The 27,565-nt window shown below is 38.7% G+C and overlaps 1 protein-coding gene across 1 annotated transcript; it reads right to left on the bottom strand.

Annotated features, from left to right (window-relative positions):
* Nucleotides 1-12,204: 12,204 nt before the first annotated feature.
* On the bottom strand, nt 12,205-19,966 carry LOC105786822 (uncharacterized). The gene is made up of 4 exons (XM_012613300.1): nt 19,708-19,966; nt 18,800-19,614; nt 18,194-18,622; nt 12,205-12,327 (listed from the first exon to the last, which is right to left on the bottom strand). The coding sequence occupies exons 1-4, from the start codon at nt 19,964-19,966 to the stop codon at nt 12,205-12,207; spliced, it is 1,626 nt and encodes a 541-aa protein (XP_012468754.1).
* Between the last annotated feature and the right edge of the window lie 7,599 nt (nt 19,967-27,565).

The following is a 27,565-nucleotide window of genomic DNA, read 5'->3' as shown; positions in this document are numbered from 1 at the left end:
AGTGGGAGTGAGAAGCTACTCATTCGTGAGGTTTTCACCTCCGTGCAGGATAGTGGATTGCTTCTAGGATACATCCGTACCTATGTCTTCGTGAGATTTTCATCTCCGTGCAGCCATAGGTAAATGTATTCCCTTGAACCGAACTCGGTCCGTATGAACCTATAATGGGTGAGGATCGAGGAATCTGCTAGTTCGAGTACCTCGACTTTAGAACCAAGCTGCATGTAGAAAAACCTAGGAGCCCATCCTTGATCGTACTGCGGAAACCCTAGCGATTGCCCCGATAGGTGTTTGATTTTTTTACTTACTTAAAGTTGCATTTTTTTTGTTGCACTAACTTATGTTTTTTTATGTTTGCATGTTATTTATTATACAAAAGAGTGTCGATTCAGGTTCGATTACTAAATTAGGAAGCTTGGCATGGAGAACGGATTTCTTGATAAAGTAGAGGACAATGCTGCTGTCCGTGTGTGGTCAGAGAAAACACAATCAAAGAAAGGAGATAGTCTTGCCGGGGGGTATACATCAGAGTTATGGGACTACACCCGTATCAGTGTGACGCAAAATAGCCTTCAGGAATTAAAGGTAATATGGGACCATTGGAATGACGAAACTAAGCATTTGTTTAACTCAAGTTATGGAGATTTCCCGTATCTACTCGACATTATGGTAGACCTTCATTTGTTCAGGGCCATCGCTCAGTTTTAGAACCCCGCGTATGATTGCTTTACCTTTGGAGGGGTTGATTTGGTGCCTACTATAGAAGAATATATAGCTTTGCTACGTTGTCCAAAGATCCAAGTAGATAAAATCTACTCTAGAGCCGTTAATGTTCCAACCTTTATAAAAAAAGTTGATGAACATCACTGGAATGAGTGAACAATGGGTCACGGCACGGATCAAGCAGAAGGGGGAAAGAAAATGTAACCATTGAAAAAGCCTGCAGGAGTTGATTTTGGGGCACCCTGATGCGAGGAAAAGGGTCGATGCCTTTGCCCTGAGCATTTATGGGCTAGTAATTTTCCCTAAGGCACTAGGGCACGTAGATGAGGCAACCTCAGATCTCTTTGACCGACTTGATAAGAGGGTTACACCTGTTCCGGTAATTTTGGCAGAAACCTTCAGGTCATTGAATGCATGTCGAAGGGCAGGGGAAGGCAGATTCATTGGTTGTGTGCAGCTTCTACTTGCATGGTTCCACAGTCATTTTTGGAAAATTGATAACGTTTCGTATCGAGTTTTTTCTAAAAATTATTTGCCGTTAAAGGAGATAGCAGCTACACCAAGGAGAGATGACATCTCGGAAGAGAAATGGCTGGTCATTCTTTAAAGTCTTCATGAGGAGGACATCGAGTGGAGGGCCCAATGGTTGCTTCCGGTTGAAATCTTGTACCGATGTGGTAACTTTGATTGGGTCCCGTTACTTGGAATCTGGGGAGCGGTTGGTTATACTCCATTGATGGTGCTAAGACAGTACAGGTTAAGGCAGTTTATACTTGCAACCCAAGGCTTAGCTGAGTTCGAATTCTCATATAAAGACAATGGATATAAAAAGAAGATTCGAGAGATAACCAGTGCATGGGACCAGACTCGACGGATGAAGAGATTAGCCGTAGGCCCGACGATGACTCCTAAATATAATGAATGGTGGGTTAGAAGAATCAATGACAACATCCCAAGGCCAAGTCAAGGAGATAGTCAGTTAATAGAAGAACATTTGCGGGTTGTTGCCTCCGAATTGGAAATTATGAAGCACGATTTTGAGAAGAGGAATGCAGAGCTTGAAAAGAGGATCGAGCAGTTGGAAGAAGCAAAGATGCACTTAGGATTAGATGTGGATGTTCAAAAGTTAGAGACATAGAAATTAAGAAAAGGAAACAATAAGGCTGAGGAAGACCTGGACAGTTTGAAGACAGACTACAAGAAGTTGAGGTTATCAATAAGAACTGCTGGGCTAGGGAAAACTCCAGAACAATGGCGTCAAGAGATTCAGGAAGATAAAATTAAGGCTGATGGATGGGAAAAGAAATTCCGAGAGCTACAGACGCGAAATGGAGCTTTAGAAAAAAGTTTGTCAGAAAGCCAAAAAGAAAAGTGCGAACTAAAAGATAGAGTGGTTGAGTTGGAAAGATCTCTTCATCAGTATCGAAGTCGAAGTTCTGCGATGGAATTAAAGGTGAGCTTGAGAAAAATCGAAGAAATGAAAGGAAGAATAGAAGAGTTGGAATCGGCATTGCGAAGTTGTGAGATCCGGACTGAGTACTTGGAAACCAACGAAAGTCGTCAGAATGAGCAACTTTACCATCTTCAGAATCAAGTTGAAAATAGAGATCGTATCATGGGAGAAACCGTGGTTCAGATTCGGGAGGTAGCTGATCACCTGCAGACCTTGGCGGTACAGGCTGATGCACTGAGCGTAAAGTATGAGCTGGAATCAACTCGAGGACAGGAATTAGCTTCATTACTTAGGAAAATTAAAGTTCTGAGCATTAGGGCAAGAGCATATATGTAACCTGTTTTATGTAAAAAATTTTGTTTTCTAGTGAAAGTTTTCTAAATGAAATTGAAGCAGAATCGATGCCTCTTTGCATTCATGCATTGCATTACATTACATCATATGCATTAAGTTCCATTGAAAGAACCTAATTGATTAATCATTACAGTTAATCTGGAAACCAACAAAAACTCGTCAACCAAACACCGCTATGGTACCTGTGCAAAATCAAAAATTATGGATCAACGATTGGAAAAGTTAGAGCGACTTCAAAAGGAAATGCAAGATCAGTTACAGATGCAAATGAAGGAATAATTGGAAAAAATTCAACAGGACATGACAGAAAAGATGCTGGAGTCTCAAAAGGACATGATGACTGAGCTGACGTAATTATTAAAATGATTAAATAAAGGGAAAGGCCCTATGATCAATGATGAAGAAGAAGACAAGATTGGACCCACCTATCCTCCGGGCTTTACGCCTCCACATGTGCAGGTTCAGACTGAGGTGCAGCCGTGTAGATCCTCAGTTTCAATAAGGCCTCAACGGTTTCAATCTGATATTCCAATACCGATGAACTCCCAAGCTGGATCAGGTTCTAACCCTGGTGAAAACTCAGTTAATCTTGCTGTCCCGGACTTCGATGAAGTAGCCGAGAAAGATAAAGAAAAGGAAGAATTACCAAAACAGTTTGAGGAGAAATGGAAATGGATTGTGGAAAAGTTTAAGGCAATAGAAAACACTGAAAGTTATTGTGGAATAGATGCAAAAGATCTGAGTCTGGTTCCGGATTTGGTACTTCCTTACAAGTTTAAAATTCCAGAATTTGAGAAATATAGTAGGACCAGTTGCCCTGAAGCTCATATTACAATGTTCTGTAGAAGGATGACTGGGTACATTAACAATGATCAACTGTTAATACATTGTTTTCAGGATAGCCTCATTGGGGCGGCGTCTAAGTGGTATAACCAATTGAGCCGGGCCAAAATCAACACTTGGAGAGATTTGGCGCAGGCTTTTATGAGACAGTACAGTCATGTATCTGAAATAATGCCTAACAGAATTACTTTGCAGAACTTGGAAAAGAAACCAAACGAAAGTTTTAGACAGTATGCACAGAAGTGGAGAGAGATTACAGTTCAAGTTCAGCCACCACTCTTGGAAAAAGAAATGATGATGCTTTCCATCAACACATTGAAGGCGTCGTTTATCACGCACATGTTAGGAAGTGCCTCGAAGAGCTTCGCGGATATAATCATGAATGGCGAAATGATTGAACATGCTATTAAAAGTGGAAAAATAGATGGTGGGGAGAATAATCGAAGGTCAACTTCAAAGAAAAGAGAATGTGAAGTAAAAAATGTGATTGCATACAGTAAATCAATTACAGTGAATCAACCAGGGAAAATGGTTTCTAATCAAGAAGGCTCATCGAAACAAGAATCGGGAATGAGGCAAAATACTGAGAAGCCCTAGTTCACTCCCATTCCAATGACATATAAAGAGTTGTATCAGAAGTTATTTAATGCACATGTTGTTGCTCCTCGTTACTTGTATCCTCTACAACCCCCGTATCCAAAATGGTTTGACACGAATGCACAATGTGACTACCATGTGGGGATTTCAGGACACTCAATAGAAAATTGTACCGCTTTCAAGAAGGTTGTAGAAGGACTTATAAAATTGGGTGTTGTCAAATTTGATGACTCACCCAGCACAGAAGGTCCATTGCATAATCATGATGATAAGGGAGTGAATATGTTGAGCGAAGGTACGGGGGAAGAAGTCAAGACTGACATCGCTGAAGTAAGAAATCCATTGAAGCGGGTATGGAAAGAGATGGAAAAAAGAGGGTTAGTTATTTCAGATTTGGAGGAAGGATTTGAGATGGGAAATTATTGTGAATTCCACCATAAAACAGGGCATGAAATCCAAGAATGTGAAGGATTCAGGGCTTTGGTTCAAAGCATGATGGATAACAAGAAGATGAGGTTTTATAAAGATGCGGAAGGAAGGAGGAGCATATGCGCGACATAGTCGGCAACGGGGACCCCGAAAATAAATCATCCTGTGGTCATTATCTCACGACCTAAGAGTAACGAGGCTAGAACTCACGTAACACCAAAAGTTGTAATCACGAAACCGTCAAGTTTCACATATAAGGATGACAAAATGGTCCCGTGGAATTACGGATACAATGTGACAATCCCAAGGAAAGAAGTTGAGGGCGATATGGTAAAAGAATACCAGGAAAGGGGTTCTTATACACGTAATGGGAAGCATTATAACACTCGAGCAGAATTGCCAAGAGAAAAGACACCGACGGTGGAACAGAGGAAAGGGAAGGCGGTGGAATCTGAGCCATTGGTTAATGAACCAATAAAAGAAGAAGAAGCAAAGGAGTTTTTGAAGTTTTTGAAACACAGTGAATACAGTGTTGTGGAGCAACTGCACAAACAATTAGCCCGCATTTCTGTATTAGCTTTGCTCTTAAGTTCAGAAGTACATCGATGTGTGCTGATGAAAGTACTAAACGAAACATATGTGGTCGAGGACATCTCAGTCAATAAATTGGATCGCTCGGTCAACAATATAATTGCTGAAAATTTTATCTTCTTCAATGATGATGAAATAACGTCTAGAGGTAGGGGTTCTATTAAAGCTCTACACATTACTACTCGTTGTTAGGGGGACACATTACCGGGGGTTTTGATCGATAATGAATCCGCATTGAACGTATTGCCTTTGTCCACTCTTAATCGATTACCTATGGACAGTTCACATATGAAACCTTGCCAGAATATAGTAAGAGCATTTGATGGAACAGAAAGAAGGGTTATAGGAAGAATTGAAATACCATTAAGAATTGGCCCAATTACTTATGAGGTGGACTTTTTAGTAATGGATATTAAGCCTTCCTACAATTATTTATTGGGGAGACCGTGGATACACTCGGCAGGGGCAGTACCTTCATCATTACATCAGAAGGTGAAGCTAATATCAGAGGGTTGATTGGTAACAATAAGTGCGGAGGAGGATATTATTGCGATGGTAACGGGTGATGCACCTTATGTAGAGACCAATGATGAGGCAGTGGAATGTTCTTTCCGGTCCTTGGAATTTGTGAATGCAACGTTTATCACTGAAGGAAATAGGGTCCCGGTACCAAAGATATCCAAGACTACTGAGATGGGTCTGCAGTTGATGGTAAGAAGAGGAGCTTCGTCAGAAAAAGGGTTGGGAAAGTACCTTCAAGGGTTGAAGCACCCATGCTGAACGAAAAGTTTGATTGTTTTGGCTTAGGTTACAAGCCAGATATGAAACAAAAGAGAAAATAAGTGGAGAAAAGGCAGGAAAGAAGAAGGGCACATTTAAGCGGAGAGGAAGTCAAGTGGGAGCCTTTGACCTTTCCTCACATATCTAAATCCTTTGTGTCAGGTGGGTTTATTTACCCTGAGCGAGGGGTGTCCAGAAGCGAAGGCATTGAATGGAAAGAGTTCATATCAATGCTATAGACACAGTTGAAAGAAGGTCCTTGCTGGAGATTGGCCCTTATGAACCTGGGAGTGAGCTAAACAATTGGACTGCGGAAGAAATACCTGTAGTCTTTAGAGCTTATTCAGAGTAATGTTCAAAACATTATTGTTATTTTTAGCCTAAGAATGATAAGAAATCCTTTGTGAATCAGGCTTAAGTCTGAATATCTTTATCCTAATAAAATACATCTTTACATTCATTTCGAGCAATTATTCTTTTATTCTTTCCAAGCGAGTAAATATTTTCCATTTGATTAATTGTCTTCGAAATATTTTTTCATTTATAACCTAATCGTGCAAATAATTATTCATAAATTTATACTTTGTATATTCTTTGGTGTATCCCATAGGTCCTCAGATATCAATGACATGAGTGATGTTGTTTCAAACACGGAGTCTCTTTTTGAGTAAGACATGTGTTTGGAAGGATCTCATGACTTTGAAAATGACGAAGACTGTGGTGTATCTCCGGACTTGTTGAAAATGGTGGAGCAAGAGGATAAACAAATCCTACCTCATAAGGAATCATTAGAAATTGTGAGCCTAGAGGAAGGAAAAGAAGTGAAAATCGGAACTGATATCACTTCAAAGACAAAATATGACCTCATTGAGTTACTCCGAGAGTTCAAAGAAGTTTTCGCATGGTCCTACCAGGATATGCCAGGGCTAAATACTAGCATTGTTGTACATCGTTTACCTATAAAAGAGGATTGCAAACCAGTTCAGCAGAAGCTCAGAAGAATGAGATCTGATATTGTGTTGAAAATAAAAGAGGAGGTCAAAAAGCAATTTGATGCTGGGTTCTTACAGGAGGTTAAGTACTCAGAATGGGTAGCAAACATCGTCCATGTTCCCAAAAAGGATGGAAAGGTACGAATGTGCATGGATTATAGGGACCTGAATAAGGCTAGTCCAAAAGACAATTTTCAGCTGCCGCACATTGACAATTTGGTAGATAACACAGCTGGCTACTCATTATTTTCTTTCATGGAAGGCTTTTCTGGATATAATCAAATAAAGATGCATCCTGAGGACATGAGGAAAACCACATTCATTACCCTATGGGGAACATTTTGTTACAAAGTAATGCCCTTTGGATTCAAGAATTCAGCAGCAACGTACCAAAGGGCAATGGTCACCCTGTTTCATGACATGATGCACAAAGAAATTGAAATCTATGTTGATGATATGATTGCAAAATCTAGAACTGAAGAGGATCATCTCTGAGTCTTGAGGAAATTGTTCTTAAGATTGAGAAAATTCATGCTCAAACTCAACCCAGCAAAATGCATATTTAGAGTCAGATCAGGAAAGTTGTTAGGCTTCATAGTCAGTAAGAAGGAGATTGAGATTGACCGGGATAAAGTTAAAGCAATACGAGATCTGCCTCCTCCAAGCACCCAGAAAGAGGTCTGAGGGTTCCTAGGAAGGTTGAACTACATTGCTCGGTTCATTTCACAATTGACTGAGAAATGCGATCCAATATTTCGTCTTCTAAAGAAACATAACCAGGGAGAATGGGATGAGGAATGTCAGAAAGCTTTTGACAAGATAAAACAATACTTGGCTAATGCTCCAATACTATCACCACCTAGTCTAGATATGCCATTGATATTGTATCTAACGGTGTTTGACAATTCCATGGGATGCGTCTTGGGCCAACATGACGAAACAGGAAAGAAAGAAAGAGCAATATACTATCTCAGCAAGAAATTCGCTGATTGTGAAATGAGGTACTCGTCCATTAAAAAGTTGTGTTGTGCTTTAATTTGGACAACCCGAAGACTAAGGTAATACATGTTGTATCATATGACTTGGCTGATTTCAAAGTTAGATCCTTTAAAGAACATGATGGAATCAACCGCTTTAAATGGGAGAATGGCTAGATGGCAAATTCTGCTCTCTAAATTTGACATAGTATATGTAAGTCAGAAGGCTATAAAAGGAAGTGCAATAGCTGATTTTCTAGCCAGCAGAGCCTTGGAAAACTATGAGCCTTTGAACTTTGATTTTCCAAATGAGGACTTATTGTATGTGGCAAACACTGAAGAAAACCCTCGAACAAACCACATCTGGAAGTTAAATTTCGATGAAGCTTCAAATGCTATAGGTAATAGAATTGGGGCAGTCTTGGTATCCCCAAGTGGAGATCATTATCCTGTCGCTAGCAAGTTGGACTTCGATTGCACAATAACATGGTAGAATATGAAGCATGTATTATGGGTATTCGTACGGCCATTGAACGTAAAATCAAAGTACTTAAAGTGTATGGAGATTCCGCATTGGTGATATACCAACTCAAAGGAGAATGGGAAACCAGAGACCCTAAGTTGATCAGTTATAAATAACTGGTTCTTGAATTGATTGATGAGTTTGATTACATCACTTTCCGTTATCTCCCACGAGAGGAAAACCAGATGGCTGACGCACTGGCTACTCTAGCCTCGATGATTAAGGTGAACAAGTTAGAAATCATGAAGCCTATTCAGATGAGCATATATGAAGTTCCAGCTCATTGCTACAGTATTGAAGAAGAGGGAAAAGATTATCACCCTTGGTATCAGAGTATACTACAGTATGTGAAGAATCGAAAATACCCTGATCAAGAGACAGAAAACGACAAGAGAACGCTGAGAAAAATAGCCATTAAGTATGTCTTAGATGGGGAAGTGTTGTACAAAAGAGGGAAAGATCAAGTGATATTAAGATGTGCAGATGCCATAGAGGCTAGGAAGATCCTGGAGGAAGTCCATGAGGGCATTTACGGAACCCATGCAAATGGTTTTACAATGGCCAGACAGATCATGAGATTTGGATACTATTGGTCTACTATAGAAGGGGACTGCATTAGCTATGCCAAGAAGTGTCATAAATGTCAGATTTATGGAGATAAGATATATGTACCTCTCTCACCTCTGCACGCTATGACTGCTCCTTGGTTGTTCTCCATGTGGGGCATGGATGTTATTGGGCCGATATCACCAAAGGCTTCGAATGGGCATCGTTTCATCTTTGTGGTCATTGATTACTTTACCAAATGGGTGGAAGCTGCTTCATATGCAAATGTCACGAAATCGGCGGTTAGTAAATTCTTGAAAAAGGAGATTATTTGTCGATGTGGAATGCCTGAAAGAATCATATCTGACAATGCATTGAATTTGAATAATAACACAATAGCGGAGGTTTGTAGTCAGTTCAAGATTAGTCACCATAACTCGTCCCTATATCGCCCAAAAATGAATGGTGCAGTAGAGGTGGCCAATAAGAATATTAAGAGAATTGTGGGAAAAATGACTGAAACCTACAAGGATTGGCATGAAAAATCTATCATTCGCTCTCTTAGCTTACCTAACATCTGTTAGGACCTCTACTAGGGCAACACCCTTTTCTCTAGTTTCTGGGATGGAAGCTGTTTTACCCATTGAAGTGGAGATTCCATCTCTTCGAGTATTAGCTGAATTGAAATTGAATGAGGCAGAATGAATTCAGTCTCGATACGACCAGTTGAACTTAATAGAAGGGAAAAGGTTGAGAGCCCTCCAACATGGTCATATGTATCAGAAACGAATGATGCGAGCCTATAACAAAAAGGTTCGTCGCAGAGAATTCAACGAAAGGGATCTGGTATTGAAGAAAATTCACCCTATACAAAAAGACTTTAGAGGAAAATGGATGCCAAATTGGGAGGGTCATTATGTCGTAAAGAAGGCCTTTTCTGGTGGAGCTTTGATTCTAAGTGAGATGGATGGAAAAAACTTGCCAAATCCTGTAAACTCAGACTCATTCAAGAAATACTTCACTTGAAGGAAAGGGATCAAAGTGAAAACCCGCAAAGTGCGCTTTGATTCCTAAAAAAAATGATGATGAAAAAATAAAAATGGAGAGGCTAAGGGGAAAACCCGCAAAGGGCACCTTAGGCCAAAGGGGGATTTGAGTTGAAAACCCGAAAAGGGCGACTCAAATATTGATCAGAATGGGGCATGGAGTGTTTAGAGTAGCTTGCATCTTGATCAGATCGGGGCATGTGGCAATCTTGCTATGCCTGAATCAACAGGAAGGGATAGGCGACGTCTTAGGGCATCAACAAAGCACTGAAGACCTCCTAAACACATGTCAAACTCAAAATGGCCTTTAGAAAGTTTGTACAGAAAAGTTCAAGCTGTGATATCTGTGGGACCCAATTCTCCTATTATTTATATTGAATTTGTTGATTCTTGGAATACTTTTTTTCTTTTCCAAGATATACATTCCCAATCAATTTCTTTATTATCCTTCTTTACTATTTGTGATAATTCATTCATTTTGAGCTATGCCCAGAACCAACTTTATTCTTATCCATTGTTATGACCATTCTTGCAAGCATGTTGCATTGGAATAATGATTAATGGACTAATAAAACTTTCACAAAGGAAGTTTTGCTTATTACTCTAAAAAGTTTCTAAATAATATAGGAACCTGAAACAGGACTATTGTTTAGAACACACCAAAATTAAAGGTTGGAAATTTGAGAAGGAAGAGTCTAAATTTGGACTTTCTCTTTGGATTTTGTTGTCAAATGCATTGATTGAACAAAACAACAAGATGTCATGTTAATGATAAAGCTTAAATAAACGAGTAAGCAATGATCATCAGGCAATAGGAAGAGGTTACCTCGGAGAAGAGAGCCTTCACTTGCGCATGAGTCTTTGGTACGACACCCCGAGAATGGTGTAAGAAACCAGAATGATCCAGATCCTGTATCCTTGAATTGTGATAAGAGAGGATTGAGGAAAAGCCACATATTTCTACCCTTGAATTACAGTGGGAGAGTGGTGGTACAAATTTTGGGGCCCCAATTGATTAAACTTTAAGGTTTACAGTAGGGGAAATCTGACTAAGTGATGCTTTGAAGAAGCCAGTCAAGCGAGAAGACGTTGTAGCACGTCAGTGTTAATACCTTGATAAATTTCGAGTAATGACAACCTAAGCGGGATCATTCTCGAAAAAAAAATAAAACTCTGCATTCATGCAAATACTATTCACATGCCTAGTTAGGAGTATTTGATCATGTCATCCTAATCATTAGGCATAATTAGGTTCATTATACAGGCCATGTTCCCCAGAGAACAGATTTGGGAAATTACAGATTTTTTCTCCCTAAGCAACAGTGGAGCAGATCGAAGCCAGAAATCTTATCTCCCTGAGATTACAGCGGAGCAGATTGAAGCTAGTAATCCTATCTCCCTAAGATTACAGTGGAGCGGATTAAAATAAAGAATCTTATCTCTCTGAAGTTACAGTAGAGTAGATCGCATCAGATTGAAGCCAAAAATCTTATCTCCCTAAGATTACAGCGGAGCAGATTGAAGCTAGTAATCCTATCTCCCTGAGATTACAGTGAAGCAGATTAAAATAAAGGATCTTATCTAACTGAAGTTACAGCAGAGTAGATCGCATCAAATCGAAGCTAGAAATCTTATCTCCCTGAGATTATAGTGGAGCAAATTGAAGCTAGTAACCCTATCTCCCTGAGATTACAGTGAAGCGAATTAAGATAAAGGATCTTATCTCTCTGAAGTCACAGTAGAGAAGATCGCATCAGGTCTTATCTCCCTGAGATTACAGTGGAATAGACCGAGGAATTACAGATCTTATTTCCCAGATGATGTAGTGGAGCAGATTGAAGCTACAACAGCGAATCTTGCTTCCTCAACATCATGATTAAACAGATTAAAGTTACGAGATACGAATCCTATCTCCTCGACGTCGCGGTGGAGTGGATCGAGGCACCAATTCCTATACCTCTGAAGATGCAGTAGGATGGAATGAGGTTACTTGAAGAAGAATACCAGAATCCCGCATGACCAGGCAAATTTGGCCTTATCAAAGTCTTTGCTGCATTCCCATGACACGACAATGAGCAAAGAGGGGCAGCTGTAATAACCCAAATTTGCCTGGCCCAAATTAAATAATAAACACAAATAAAACAAATAAAAATTAAAAGTCCATTTTTAAGGTCCATTTACATCCAGCCCCATAATAACTAACCCGTTTAGCACAAGACCCAACTACAATATGACCCAAACCGTTTTAACCTAAACTACCCAAATTTAACAGACCCTAAACCCAACTTTCTAAACCCGACTCTCCCAGGCCCAGAACTCAGCCCAAATCAGTGGAGCACCCTAGAGGCTTCTAGGGTTTTCGCCAACGCCGCAGCCACCGAGGCCACCGTCCGCGCATGCCAAGCCATTCCCCACGCATGCAGTGCCTCCACGCCACATTGGTCTCCGTACCACCAGCTAAACTCCTCCGTACCTGCACACAAGTAGACAAACAAAAAACAAACAGAAAACGGCAGTAAAGAAAAAAAAGAAAAAAGATATTGGTTGTATTTTGGATTGATTTTATCTTCGACTATAAAGCCATTTTCTAAATTTTGTAAAGGTGACACACACGATCCATATACAGAAAGAATCAAAAAGCAATAGAGAAGTTTTTGAAAGGTGATCTTTCAAGTTTCCTTTCCCTTTTTTTTCTTTTGGATTCTGCTCTCTTTTTTTCGATTCATATTTCTTTCCTTTTTTCTTATCAAATATATAGATGTATAAGGAGATGTAAAATAAAAGGGAAATTACCTTTTGTGAAACCGTTGGATCTTCGCTCCCTCAGTCGCCGTTGGTGTCTGGGCGGAGATTAATTGGTGTTTGGGAGGCTAAGTTTTAAGTAGAGAGTGGCTAGGGTTTGTAGGATTGGCAGAAATGGCTTAATGCCTGGGTCTTTTGGGCTTTATGCGTACTGTGAAACGACGCCATTTGGAGTCTGATCAGTGGCTCCAAAACGGCGCCGTATTGCCCCATACTCGATAACCCAGTCCAACTGCGGCTAGATCCGCGTGTTTGGTAGGGGAGGGGTAATTGCGCGTCGAGTCCTTCTTTTTTGCGCGGTATTTCAATTCAATACCCTCTTTATTTTCATTTTCTTTTTAAATTTAATCTTTTATTTTATTTTTGTTTCAATTTGATCCGCATAAAACGCTGCGTTTTGGAAGGGAGGGAATATTTCCTACTCAGCCCCCATATAATTCGCGCGTTGCGATATAGTCCCCCGCTTTGTTTTAATTACATTAATTTCTCGTTAATTTAGATCTAATTGTGATTTAACCCCTTTTTATTGGTTTTTTATATTAATTTACTAATTATTTTATTACTATTATTAGTATATACGTATGTTATTTACATTATTATTATTTTCTTTATATATATTATTTATCTAAATTAATATATATATCTTTATGTATTTTGATAATATTTATTTTTTAAATTATTGAGTTACTATTATTTTATGACATATTTGTCTTTGATTGTATTTTATTTATTTCAAATTTTCACACATATATATAGCACTTACTTCAAACCTATTAATACATAATTTCCTTCTTTCGCGATTGTTTAATGTTGTTTATTAAGAAACTTGTCACATTTTATTTAATTTGCTTCTTACCTCTATAAGATTGACTTTTTAATTCATTCTACTTGCTAATGTGGATGTTAGTATTTGCATAATATAGGATATAAGAATTGTTGCTCTTATGTGTATGATATTATTTATTCGCGTATATTGAATCTTTGTTATGTATTGGCGTATGCTTTAGTGTAAAAATTGTTATTTCGCGTTGTACATTATTATGCAATCATTTTTTTTCAAAAAGATTACAAATGTCAGTTATTTTATACAAAAGCCTTTCAAAATAACACATAGACTCGATATTTGGAATCCCCGAGAGAATCGAGCCCTAATGTATTGGGTTCTATTTTCCTCGTTGAATCTAAATAATCAAAAGTTTTCTTTAATCAAAATACATAAAACTCACTCTCGGGAATTCGATAAGTCGTGTCCTAATGTACTGGATGTGATGTGTCAGTTTCTCGAAATGAGGATTTTTAAAAAAAATAATAAGGGCAATATTCAATGCTCGGAACTTTGAGAAATCGCGCCCTAATGTCTTGGGTTTCAATTTTTCATCGGACTTAAAGAAATTGAATATCCTTTTTAAATCTCACATGCAAGTTTTGAAAATCAAAAGACAAACTTATTCTCGAGGACTAAAAATGCAGTGCCCTAATGTATTGGGTGTGTCATTTTATTACTCTAAGATAAGGAGGTCTTTGGTATTCGCATCGATTTATCCATGCATCTTTTATGAAATTAATAAGAAAGGGGAAGGATCGTATTTTAAAAGCTTTTCAAAGTTTCAACACTAAGACATAAAATGATCAATTCGGTACCAATTTTGGGCGTTACGAGGGTGCTAACCCTTCCTCGTGCGTAACCGACTCCTGAACCTATTTTCTCAAAATTCGAAGACCTAAAATTATTTTCTAGGTGATCCGATCACACCTTAATAAAAGATCGGTGGCGACTCCCATTTTTATTTTCAAAGTCGATCCCCCTGTTTTCAAATTTAAAAATGGTTTCGACAGTTGTATACATAAAAAATATTAAATAGCGATATTATCATACAAATCTTTAAAGATGAAATATATAAAAATGGCTTTTAAAAGTATATTATAAAATAAAAGCTATTAAAAATATATTATATAAAAAATAATTAAATCACAAAGTAAAAATAATAATGTATGATAATAATGAAATAAAAGAATTTAAAAATAATAGTGCATAATAAAGTAATATATATATGTAAAACAATAAATAACCGAAAATGTAACCAAATGTAACAATAATAAAAAATACCAAATAATAATAATAAATTGATATTAAACTAATTAATAAAACAATGGGCTGATTTGGAATTAAAGCAGAAATTTAGGGGTAAATCTGAAATACACAAAAGGAAAAGTCCAAATTACAAAGCGCGAATAACATAGGGACTAAAATAGGAAATATTCCTTGCCCACTCAAACGCTGCGCTGCAAATGGACCAAAATGAAGTAATATCGAAAATGTGGGGCAAATTTTGAAAATAAACAAAAAACCGAATTAAATCAATGAAATAAATCAAGAGGACTAGTGGCGCAAATATTCCCTCCTAGACCAAAACACGTGGATCTGGCGATGTTCGGGTCAGATCATCGGGTTGCTGGGCAATGGTCAATACGGCACCGTTTTGGAGCCACTGATCAGACTCCAAACGATGTCGTTTCGTGTATCATATGAGGGTCAAATCAAAACCCTAAACTGGCAGCATTCTAAAAAGTTTTAGCAGTTAAAAAAAAAACTAAGCCCTCCCTTAGTTGTTTCAGGAACCAAGCCTCCGTCCATCCGACCCCGATTCATGCAAAAAGGAAAAGGACTTCATCGGCGCTGACGACAAGGTAAGATCCCCTCTTTTCTTCCCTCTTTTCCGTATAGAAAATAGAAAGAAACAAAAAAATAGTAAAGAAAACGCTGTGAAAGAGAAAGAAAAGAGAACCACCTTCAAAAAAACTGATAGTTTCCTCCTTTTTTTTCTTTGTATTGATCGTGTATCTCTGTAACCCTTGCAAACGTTAAAAAAACCTTATATAGCCGAATTGAAAATAAAATAAAATAAAATAAAATAAATCAAAATACATCTATTTTTTTCTCTGCCATCTTTTTTCCTATTTTCTGTTTTTTTTGCTCCCTTTTTTTTATCTTCGTTTTCCTGCTTGTTTGTGTGTCCTTCTTGCAGGTACGGCATACGGGGACCTACGTGGAGGTACGGAGGTGGCCGTACAGAGGTACGCGTGGCGGTGCATGGCGACGCGCATGGGTGAAGGCAGCACTCGTGGCTAATGCGGCGCTGGATACTGTTAGGGTTTTTTGTTTCCACATTAGCTGGGCTAGGTTAATTGGGTTTTGGTTTGGGATAGGTTAATTGGGTATTTGGGATCTGTTTGGGTTATTGGGCTATCTGTAAATGGACTTAGCTTGTATTTTGAGTTTGTTGGACTAATGAACTCTTAATAATTTTGTTTTTATTTTTATTTTTTTATATATTTTGTTTATTTATTTGATTTGGGCCGGGCAAAATTAGGGTATTACAGCTGCCCCTCTTTGCTCATTGTTGTGTAACGGGAACGGAGCAAAGACTCTAAAAATGGCCAATTTTGACCAGTCGTGTTGGACCTTGGTGCTCTTCTTCTTTGAGTTGCCTCATTCTATCCTACTGCGTCTTTAGAGGTATAGGAATTGGTACTTCGACCCACTCCACTGCAATATTAGAGAGATAGGATTTGTAACTCGAAACTTTAATCTTTTTAACTGCAACGTCGGGGAAGCAAGATTCGTTGTTGTAGCTTCAATCTGTTCCACTGCACCGACTGGGCAGTAAGATTTACTATTGCAGCTTCAATCTTTCTAACTGTAATATTGGGGAAGCAAGATCCGCTGTTGTGACTTTAATCTGCTCCACTACACTGCTTGGGAGATAAGGTCTGTAATTTCTTCGGTCTATTCCACTATAATCTCAGGGGGATAAGACATGTAATTCTTCGGTTTATTCCACTGTAATCTCAGAGAGATAAGACCTGATGCGATCTACTCTACTGTAACTTCAGAGAGATAAGATCCTTTATTTTAATTCGTTCCACTGTAATCTCAGGGAAATAGGATTACCGGCTTCAATCAGCTCCGCTGTAATCTTAGGGAGATAAGATCTGTAATTCTTCGGTCTATTCCATTGCTGACCAGGGATGTAGGACTTGTGGCTTAAATTTGCTTCCTTACTCTTGAAGATAAGATTCACTGTCTTTGATCTGCTCCGCTATTGCTTAGAGAGACAAGATCTGTAATTTCCCTGATCTGTTCTCTAGGGAACCTGACCTGTATAATGAACGTAATTATGTCAAATGATTAGGATGGCATGATCAAAATGAATCAAATGCTCCTAACTAGACATGTGTGAATGGTGTTTGCATGAATGCAGAATTTTATTTTTCCGAGAATGATCCTATTTAGGTTGATTACTCGAAGTTATTAAGGCTTTGTCACGGCCATGCTTCAACACGTTCCTTCTTGGCCGGTGTCTTCAATGAAACATTTAATTAAATTGCCCCCACTGTAAATCTACAAGTTCAATCCTCTGGGTAGCAAAAAGTTGTATCTTCATCCTCAAGACGTAACTACAAAATGAGGAGATCTGGTCTTTTCTCAATCCTTTCCCATCGCCATTTAAAGATGCCAAACGTGTAATTCTTTGGTTTTTATACCACTCTTAAAGTGTCACATCCAAAATTTATGCACGAAGAATTTTCTACCAAAGAGGTCTCTTCTTACTAACTCATGATTATTTTGTTCAATCAATGTTTTGTCAACAAAATCCAAAAGGATTGTCTTGATTCAGACTTTTCCTTCTTAGATTTCTGACCTTTAAACTTGGTTCGTTCTAAAAAAAAGTTCTGTTTTAGGTTACTGTATTATTTAGAAACTTTTTCGAGTAATATGCAGAACTTCCTTTGTGAAATTTTTATTAGTCCATTAATCCTTTATTCTAATGCAACATGCTTGCAAAGAGAACACAACAATGGATAGAAATAGACTTGATTTGAGAGCATAACTTACAATGAATAAAATATTAAGGATATTGAGAATAAAAGAGGAATTGATTTGTATCTTGAAAAAGAATGAAGTATTCCAAGGAAGCAAATATGAATAGTATAAAAACTAGATGCCTCAGATATCGCAGCTTGAACTTCTCTGTACAAACTTTCTGAAGACCCTTTTGAGTTTGACATGTATTTAGGAGATCTACAGTACTCTGTCAATGCTCCAAGATGTCGCATACCCTTTCCTGTTGATTCAGGTATAGCAAGATCTTTACATAACCTAATCTTATCAAAATTTGAACTGTTCTGATCACCTCATGCCCCATTCTGATCAATATTTGAGCCACCCTTTTTGGGTTTTCAACTCAAATCCCCTTTTGATCTCAAGGCGCCCTTTGCTGGTTTTCACCTTGGCCTCTCCATTTGTTTTTAGGAATCAAAGCGCCCTTTGCAGGTTTTCACTTTGGTCCATTTTCTTCAAGTGAAGTATTTCTTGACTGATCTGAGTTTACAGGATTTGACAAGTTTTTTCCTTCCATCTCACTTAGAATCAAAGCTCCACCAAAAAAGGTCTTATTTATGACATAAAGACCCTCCCAATTTGGCATTCATTTCCCTCTAAAGTCCTTTTGTATAGGAAGAATTTTCTTCAACACCAGATCGCCTTCGTGGAATTCTCTGGGATGAACCTTGTAGTTATAGGCTCGTATCATCCGTTTTTGATACAAATGACCATGTTGGATGGCTTTTAACCTTTTATCTTCGATTAAGTTCAACTGGTCGTATCGAGACTGAACCCATTCTGCTTCATCCAATTTCAATTCAGCTAATACCCGAAGAGAAGGAATCTCCACTTCAATAGGTAAAACGACTTCTATCCCATAAACTAGAGAAAAAGGTGTTGCCCTAATAGAGGTCTTAACAGATGTTCGGTAAGCTAAAAGAGCAAATGATAGCTTTTCATGCCAATCCTTGTAGGTTTCAGTCATTTTCCCCACAATTCTCTTCATGTTCTTATTGGCCACCTCTACTGCACCATTCATTTTTGGGCGATATGGCGACGAGTTATGGTGACTGATCTTGAACTAACTACAAACCTCCGTAATTGTGTTATTATTCAAATTCAACGCATTGTCGGATATGATTCTTTCAGGCATTCTATATCGACAAATGATCTCTTTTTTCAAGAATTTACTAACCGCCGACTTCATGACATTTGCATATGAAGCAGCTTCCACCCATTTGGTAAAGTAATCAATTACCACAAAGATGAAACGATGCCCATTCGAAGTCTTCGGTGATATTAGCCCAATAACATCCATGCCCCACATGGAGAACGGCCACGAAGCAATCATAACGTGCAGAGGTGAGGGAGGTACATGTATCTTATCTCCATAAATTTGACATTTATGACACTTCTTGGCATGGCTAATGTAATCCCCTTCCATAGTAGACCAATAGTATCCAAATCTCATGATCTGTCTGGCCATTGTAAAACCATTTGCATGGGTTCCGCAAATGCCCTCATGGACTTCTTCCAGGATCTTTCTAGCCTCTATGACATCTACACATCTTAACAGCACTTGATCTTTCTCTCTTTTGTACAACACTTCCCCATCTAAGACATGCGCAATTGCTATTCTTCTTAGTGTTCTCTTGTCATTTTCTGTCACTTGATCAGGGTATTTTCGATTCTTCACATATTGTAGTATACTCTGATACCAAGGGTGATCATCTTTTCCCTCCTCTTTAATACTGTAGCAATGAGCCAAAACTTCATATATGCTCATCTGAATAGGCTTCATGATTTCTAACTTGTTCACCTTAATCATCAAGGCTAGAGTAGCCAGTGTGTCAGCCATCTGGTTTTCATCTCGTGGGAGATAACAGAAAGTGATGTCATCAAATTTGTCAACCAATTCAAGAACCAGTTCTTTATAATTGATCAACTTAGGGTCTCTGGTTTCCCATTCTCCTTTGAGTTGGTATATCACCAATGCGAAATCTCCATACACTTTTAGCACTTTGATTTTACGTTCAATGGCCTCACGAATACCCATAATACATGCTTCATATTCTACCATATTATTTGTGCAATCGAAGTCCAACTTGCTAGCGACAGGATAATGATCTCCACTTGGGGATACCAAGACTGCCCCAATTCCATTACCTATAGCATTTGAAGCTCCATCGAAATTTAACTTCCAGATGTGGTCTATTTGAGGGTTTTCTTCAGTGTTTGCCACATACATTAAGTCCTCATTTGGAAAATCGAAGTTCAAAGGCTCATAGTCTTCCAAGGCTCTGCTGGCTAGAAAATCAGCTATTGCACTTCCTTTTATAGCCTTCTGACTTACATATACTATGTCAAATTCAGAGAGCAGAATTTGCAATCTAGCCTTTCTCCCATTTAAAGCAGTAGATTCCATCATGTACTTTAAAGGATCCAACTTTGAAATGAGCTAAGTCGTATGATACAACATGTATTGCCTTAGTCTTCGAGTTGTCCAAATTAAAGCACAACACAACTTTTCAATGGATTTAGTACCTCATTTCACAATCGTGAATTTCTTCTTTGAGATAGTATATTGCTCTTTCTTTCTTTCCTGTTTCGTCATGTTGGCCCAAGACGCATCCCATGGAATTGTCAAACACCGTTAGATACAATATCAATGGCCTATCTGGACTAGGCGGTGATAGTACTGGAGCATTAGACAAGTATTGCTTTATCTTGTCAAAAGCTTTCTGACATTCCTCATCCCATTCTCCTGGATTATGTTTCTTCAGAAGGTGAAATACTGGATCGCATTGCTCAGTCAATTGTGAAATGAACCGGGCAATGTAGTTCAACCTTCCTAGGAAACCTCAAACCTCTTTCTGAGTGCTTGGAGGAGGAAGATCTTATATTGCTTTAACTTTATCCGGGTCAATCTCAATCCCCTTCCTACTGACAAGCCCAGCAACTTTCCTGATCTGGCTCCAAATATGCATTTTGTTGGGTTGGGCTTGAGCTAAAATTTTCGCAATCTTAAGAACAATTTCCTCAAGACTCGGAGATGATCTTCTTCAGTTCTAGATTTTGCAATCATATCATCAACATAGATCTTAATTTCTTTATGCATCATGTCATGAAACAGGGTGACTATTGCCCTTTGATACGTTGCTCCTGCATTCTTCAATCCAAAGGGCATTACTTTGTAACAAAATGTTCCTCATAGGGTAATGAATGTGGTTTTCCTCATATCCTCAGGATGCATCTTTATTTGATTGTATCCAGAAAAGCTGTCCATGAAAGAAAATAATGAGTAGCCAGCTGTGTTATCTACCAAAGTGTCAATGTGCAGCAATAGAAAGTTGTCTTTTGGACTAGCCTTATTCAAGTCCCTATAATCCATGCACATTCGCACCTTTCCATCCTTTTTGGGAACAGGGACGATGTTTGCTACCCATTCCAAATACTTGACCTCTTGTAAGAATCCAGCATCGAACTACTTTTTGACCTCCTCTTTTATTTTCAACACAATATTAGGTCTCATTCTTCTGAGCTTCTGCTGAACTGGTTTACAATCTTCTTTTATAGGTAAATGATATACCACAATGCTAGTATTTATCCCTGGCATATCCTGGTATAACCATGCGAAAACATCTTTGAACTCTCAGAGTAACTCAATGAGGTCATGTTTTGTCTTTGTGGTGATATCAATTCCGATTTTCACCTCTTTTCCTTCCTCTAGACTCATAATTTCTAATGATTCCTTATGAGGTAGGATTTGTTTATCCTCTTGTTCCACCATTCTCAACAAGTCCGGAGATACACCACAGTCTTCGTTATTTTCAAAGTCATAAGATCCTTCCAAACACATGTCTTGCTCAAAAAGAGACTCCGTGTTTGAAACAACATCACTCATGTCATTGATATCTGAGGACCTATGGGGATACACCAAAGAATATACAAAAATATAAATTTATGAATAATTATTTGTACAATCAGGTTATAAATATAATGAAAAAATCATTTGGAAGACAATCAATCAAATGGAAAATATTTACTTGCCTAGAAAGAATAAAAGAATAATTGCTTAAAATGAATGCAAAGATGTATTTTATTAGGATAAAGATATTCAGACTTAAGCCTATTTCACAAAGGATTTCTTATCATTCTTAGGCTAAAAACAACAATAATGTTTTGAACATTACTTTGAATAAGCTCTAAAGACTACAGGTATTTCTTCCGCAGTCCAATTGTTTAGCTCAGTCCCAGGTTCGTAAGGGCAAATCTCCAGCAAGGTCCTTCTTTCCATTGTCTCTATAGCATTGATGTGAACATTTTCCAACATTTCTTCAATGTTTTATCTTCTGGACACCCCTTACTCAGGGTAAATAAACCCACCGACACAAAAGATTCAGATATGTGGGGAAAGGTCAAAGGCTTCCACTTGACTTTCTCTCCGCTCAAACGTGCCCTTCTTCTCTCCTGTTTTTTCTCTGCTTCTTTCCTCTTTTGTTTCATATCTGGCTTATAACCCAGGCCAAAGCAATCAAACTTTCCCTTCAGCATGGGTGCTTCAATCCTTCCTTGAAGATATTTTCCCAATCCTTTCCCTAACGAAGCTCCTCTTCCTACTATCAACTATAGACCCATCTCGGTAGTCTTGGATATCTTTGGTACCGGAATTCTGTTTCCTTCAGCGATAAACGTTGCATTCACAAATTCCAAAGACCGGAAAGAACATTCCACTGCCTCATCATTACTCTCTATATAAGGTGTATCACCCGTTACCATCGCAATGATATCCTCTTCCACACTTATTGTAACCAATCGACCCTCTGATATTAGCTTCACCTTCTGATGTAATGGTGAAGGTACTGCCCCTGCTGAATGTATCCATGGTCTTCCCAATAAACAGTTGTAGGAAGGCTGAATATCCATTACTAGAGACTCCAACTCATAAATAGTTGAGCCAATCCTTAATTGTATTTCAATTCTTCCTATAACCCCTCTTTCCGTTCCATCAAATGCCCTTACTATATTCTGCCAGGCTTTCATATGTGAAATTTCCACAGGTAGTCGATTAAGAGTGGACAAAGGCAATACGTTCAGTGCGGATCCATTATCGATCAAAACCCCCGGTAATGTGTCCCCCCGACATCGAGTAGCAATGTGTAGAGCTTTAGTAGAACCCCTACCTCCAGACGGTATTTCATCATCATTGAAGAAAATAAAATTGTCAGCACTTATATTATTGATCAACTGATCCAACTTATTGACTGAAATGTCATTGGCCACATATGTTTCATTTAGTACCTTCATCAGTGCATTTCGATGTACTTCTAAGCTTAAGAGTAAAGCTAATACTGAAATACGGACTAGCTATTTATGCAGTTGCTCCACAACACTGTATTTGCTATGTTTCAATAACTTCAAGAATTCCTTTCCTTCTTCTTCTTTTATTGGTTCATTAACCAATGGCTCAGATTCTGCCACCTTCCCTTTCCTCTGTTCTACCATCGGAGTCTTTTCTCTTGGCAATTCTGCTTGAGTGTCATAATGCTTCCCGTTACGTGTATAAGAACCCCTTTCCTGATATTCTTTTACCATATTGCCCTCAACTTCTTTTCCTTGGATTGTCACATTGCATCCGTAACTCCACGGGACCATTTTATCATCCTTATATGTGAAACTTGACGGTTTCGTGATTACAATTTTTGGTGTTACCTGAACCCTAGCCTCATTACTCTTAGGGCGTGAGATAATGACCACAGGATGATTTATTTTCGGAGTCCCTGTTCCTGACTCTGTCGCGCATATGCTCCTCCTTTCTTCCGCATCTTCATAGAACCTCATCTCCTTGTTATCCATCATGCTTTGAACGAAAGCCCTAAATCCTTCACATTCTTGGATTTCGTGCCCTATTTTATGGTGGAATTCACAATAATTTCCCATCTCATACCCTTCCTCAAAATCTGAAATAACTAACCCTCTTTTTACCATCTCTTTCCAGACCCATTTCAATGAAGTTTTTACTTCAGCAATGTCAGTCTTGACTTCTTCCCCCGTACCTTCGCTCAACATATTCACTCCCTTATCATCATGATTGGGCAATGGACTTTCTGTGCTTGGTGAGTCATCAAATTTGACAACACCCAATTTAATAAGTCCTTCTACTACCTTCTTGAAAGCGGTATAATTTTCTATTGAGTGTCCTGAAATTCCCACATGATAGTCACATTGCGCGTTCGTGTCATACCATTTTCGATACGGGGGTTGTAGAGGATTTAAGTAACGATGAGCAACAACATTGCATTAAATAAATTCTGATACAGCTCTTTATATGTCGTTAGAATGGGAGTGAACTGGGGCTTCTCAGTATTTTGCCTCATTCCCGACTCTTGTTTCGATGAGCTTTGTTGATTAGCAACCATCTTCCTTGGTTTATTCACTGTAATTGATTTACTGTATGCATTCACATTGTTTACTTCACCTTCTCTTTTCTTTGGAGTTGACCTTCGATTATTCTTCCCACCATCTATTTTTCCACTTTTAATAGCATGTTCAATCATTTCGCCATTCATGATTATGTCCGAGAAACTCTTTGAGGCACTTCCTAACATGTGTGCGATAAACGGTGCCACCTCTATGCATACTGTTTAAAACTTTCGTTTGATTTCTTTTCCAAGTTCTACAAAGTAATTCTATCAGGCATTATTTCAGATACATGATTGTACTGTCTAATAAAGGCCTGCGCCAAATCCCTCCAACTGCCGATTTTGGTTCGGCTCAACTGGTTATACCATTTAGACGCCGCCCCAATGAGGCTATCCTGAAAACAATGTATTAATAGATGATCATTGTTAATGTACCCAGTCATTCTCCTATAGAACATTGTAATATGGGCTTCAGGGCAACTGGTCCCACTATACTTCTCAAATTCTGGCACTTTGAACTTATATAGGAGTACTAAATCTGGGACCAGACTCAGATCTTTTGCATCTATTCCACGATAACTTTCAGTGTTTTCTATTGCCTTAAACTTCTCTTCAATCCATTTCCATTTCTCCTCAAACTATTTTGGTAATTCTTCCTTTTCTTTATCCTTCTCAACTACTTCATCGAAGTCCGAGACAGCAAGATTAACCGGGTTCTCACCAGGGTTAGAACCTAATCCAGCTTGGGAGTTCAACAGTATTGGAATATCAGTTTGAAACCGCTAAGGCATTATTCAAACAGAGGATCTACGCGAATACGCCTCAGTCTAAACCTGCGCATGCGGAGGCGTAAAACCTGGAGGATAGGTGGGTCCATTCTTGTCTTCTTCTTCATCATTAATCATATGACTTTTCCCCTTATTTATTCCTTTTATTAATTGCATCAGCTCAGTCATCATGTCCTTTTGAGACTCTAGCATCCTTTCTGTCATGTCATGTTGAATTTTTTCCAATTGCTCATTCATTTGCATCTGTAACTGATCTTGCATTTTCTTTTGAAGTCGCTCCAACTTTTCCAATATTTGATCCATAATTTTTTATCTTACACGGGTACCCTAGCGGTGCTTGGTTGACGAGTTTTTGTTGGTTTCCAAATTAACTGTAATGATTTTAACCAATTAGGGTCTTTTAGTGGACCTTAATGCATATGATGCAATGTAATGCAATGCATGAATGCAAAGAGGCATCGATTCTGATTCAATTTCATTTAGAAAACTTTTACTAGAAAATAAAATTCTTTACATAAAATATGTTACATATATGCTCTTGCCCTAATGCTCAAAACTTTAATTTTCCTAAGTAATGAAGCTAATTCTTGTCCTTGAGTTGATTCCAGCTCATACTTTACGCTCAGTGCATCGGCTTGTACTGCCAAAGTCTGTAGGTGATCAGCTACCTCTTGGATCTGAACCACGGCTACTCACATGATATGATCTCTATTTTCAACTTGATTCTGAAGATGGTAAAGTTGCTCATTCTGACGAATTTCGTTGGTTTCCAAGTACTCAGTCCAGATCTCACAACTTCGTAATGCCGATTCCAACTCTTCTATTATTCCTTTCATTTCTTTGATCTTTCTCAAGCTCACCCTTAATTCCATCGCAGAATTTCAACTTCGATACTGATGAAGAGATCTTTCCAACTCAGCCACTCTATCTTTTAGTTCGCATTTTTCCTTTTGGCTTTCTGACAAACTCTTTTCTAAAGCTCCATTTTGAGTCTGAACCTCTCGGAATTTCTTTTCCCATCCATCAGCCTTGATCTTTTCTTCCCAAATCCCTTGATGCCATTGTTCTGGAGTTTTCCCTAGCCCAGCAGTTCTTATTGATAACCTCAACTTCTTGTAGCCTGTCTTCAAACTGTCCAAGTCTTCCTCAGCCTTGTTCTTTCCTTTTCTTAATTTCTCCGTCTCTAAATTTTGAACATCCACATCTGATCCTAAGTGCATCTTTCCTTCTTCCAACTGCTCGATCTTCTTTTCAAGCTCTGCATTCCTCTTCTCAAAATCGTGCTTCATAATTTCCAATTCGGAGGGAACAACCCGCAAATGTTCTTCTATTGACTGACTATCTCCTTGACTTGGCCTTGGGATGTTATCATTGATTCTTCTAACCCACCATTCATTATATTTAAGAGTCGTCATCGGGCCTACGGCTAATCTCTTCATCCGTCGAGTTTGGTCTCATGCACTGGTTATCTCTCGAATCTTCTTTTATATCCATTGTCTTTATACGAGAATTCGAACTCAGCTAAGCCTTGGGTTGCAGGTATAAACTGCCTTGACCTGTACTATCTTAGCACCATCAATAGAGCATAACCAACAGCTCCCCAGATTCCAAGTAACGGGACCCAATCAAAATTACCACATCGGTACAAGATCTCATCCGGAAGCAACCATGGGGCTCTCCACTCGATGTCCTCCTCATGAAGATTTTGAAGAATAACCAACCATTTCTCTTCCGAGATGTCAACTCTCCTTGGTGTAGCTGCTATCTCTTTTAACGGCGAATAATTTTCAGAGAAGACTCGATACAAAACCTTATCAATTTTCCAAAAATAACTGTGGAACCATGCAATTAGAAGCTGCACACACCCGATGAATCTGCCTTCACCTACCCTTCAACATGCATTCAATGACCTGAAGGTTTTTGCCAAAATTGCCAGAACTGGTGTAACCCTCTTATCAAGTCGGTCAAAGAGATCTGAGGTCGCCTCATCTACGTGCCCTAGTGCCTTAGGGAAAATTACTAGCCCATAAATGCTCAGAGCAAAGGCATCGACCCTTTTCCTTGCATCAGGGTGCCCCAAAATCAGCTCTTCCAGGCTTTTCCAAATGATACATTTGCTTTCCCCCTTCTGCTTGATCCGTGATGTGACCCACTAATCACTCATTCCAGTGATGTTCATCAACTTCTTTATAAAGGTTGGAACATTAACGGCTCTAGAGTAGACTTTATCAACTTGAATCTTTGGACAACGTAGCAAAGCTGTATATTATTCTATAGTGGGCACCAAATCAACCCTTCCAAAGGTAAAACAATCATACGCAGGGTTCCAAAACTGAGCGATGGCCCGGAACAAATGTACGTCTAATGTCGAGTAGATACGGCAAATCCCCATAACTAGAGTTGAACAATTGCTTAGTTTCGTCATTCCAATGGTCTCATATTACCTTTAATTTTTGAAGGCTATTTTCCGTTACACTGATATGGGTGTAGTCCCATAACTCCGACGTGTACCCCCGGCTAGACTATCTCCTTTCTCTGATTGTGTTTTCTCAGACCACACACGGACAGCAGCATTGTCCTCTACTTTATCAAGAAATTCGTTCTCCATGCCAAGCTTTTTAATTTAGTAATCGAACCTGAATCGACACTCTTTTGAATATGAAATGACATGCAAACATAACAAAAACACCATAAGTTAGTGCAACAAAAACACAACTTTCAGTAAATAAAAAGAATCAAACACCTATCGGGGCAATCATTAGGGTCTCCGTAGTACAATCAAGGGAGGGCTCCTAGGTTTTTCTACATGCAGCT

The sequence above is a fragment of the Gossypium raimondii genome, chromosome 1 (assembly GCF_025698545.1).
Source record: "Gossypium raimondii isolate GPD5lz chromosome 1, ASM2569854v1, whole genome shotgun sequence".
Taxonomy (NCBI): domain Eukaryota; kingdom Viridiplantae; phylum Streptophyta; class Magnoliopsida; order Malvales; family Malvaceae; genus Gossypium; species Gossypium raimondii.
Note: the sequence above shows the minus strand (reverse complement) of the source record. Positions and strands in the feature narration are given on the sequence as shown.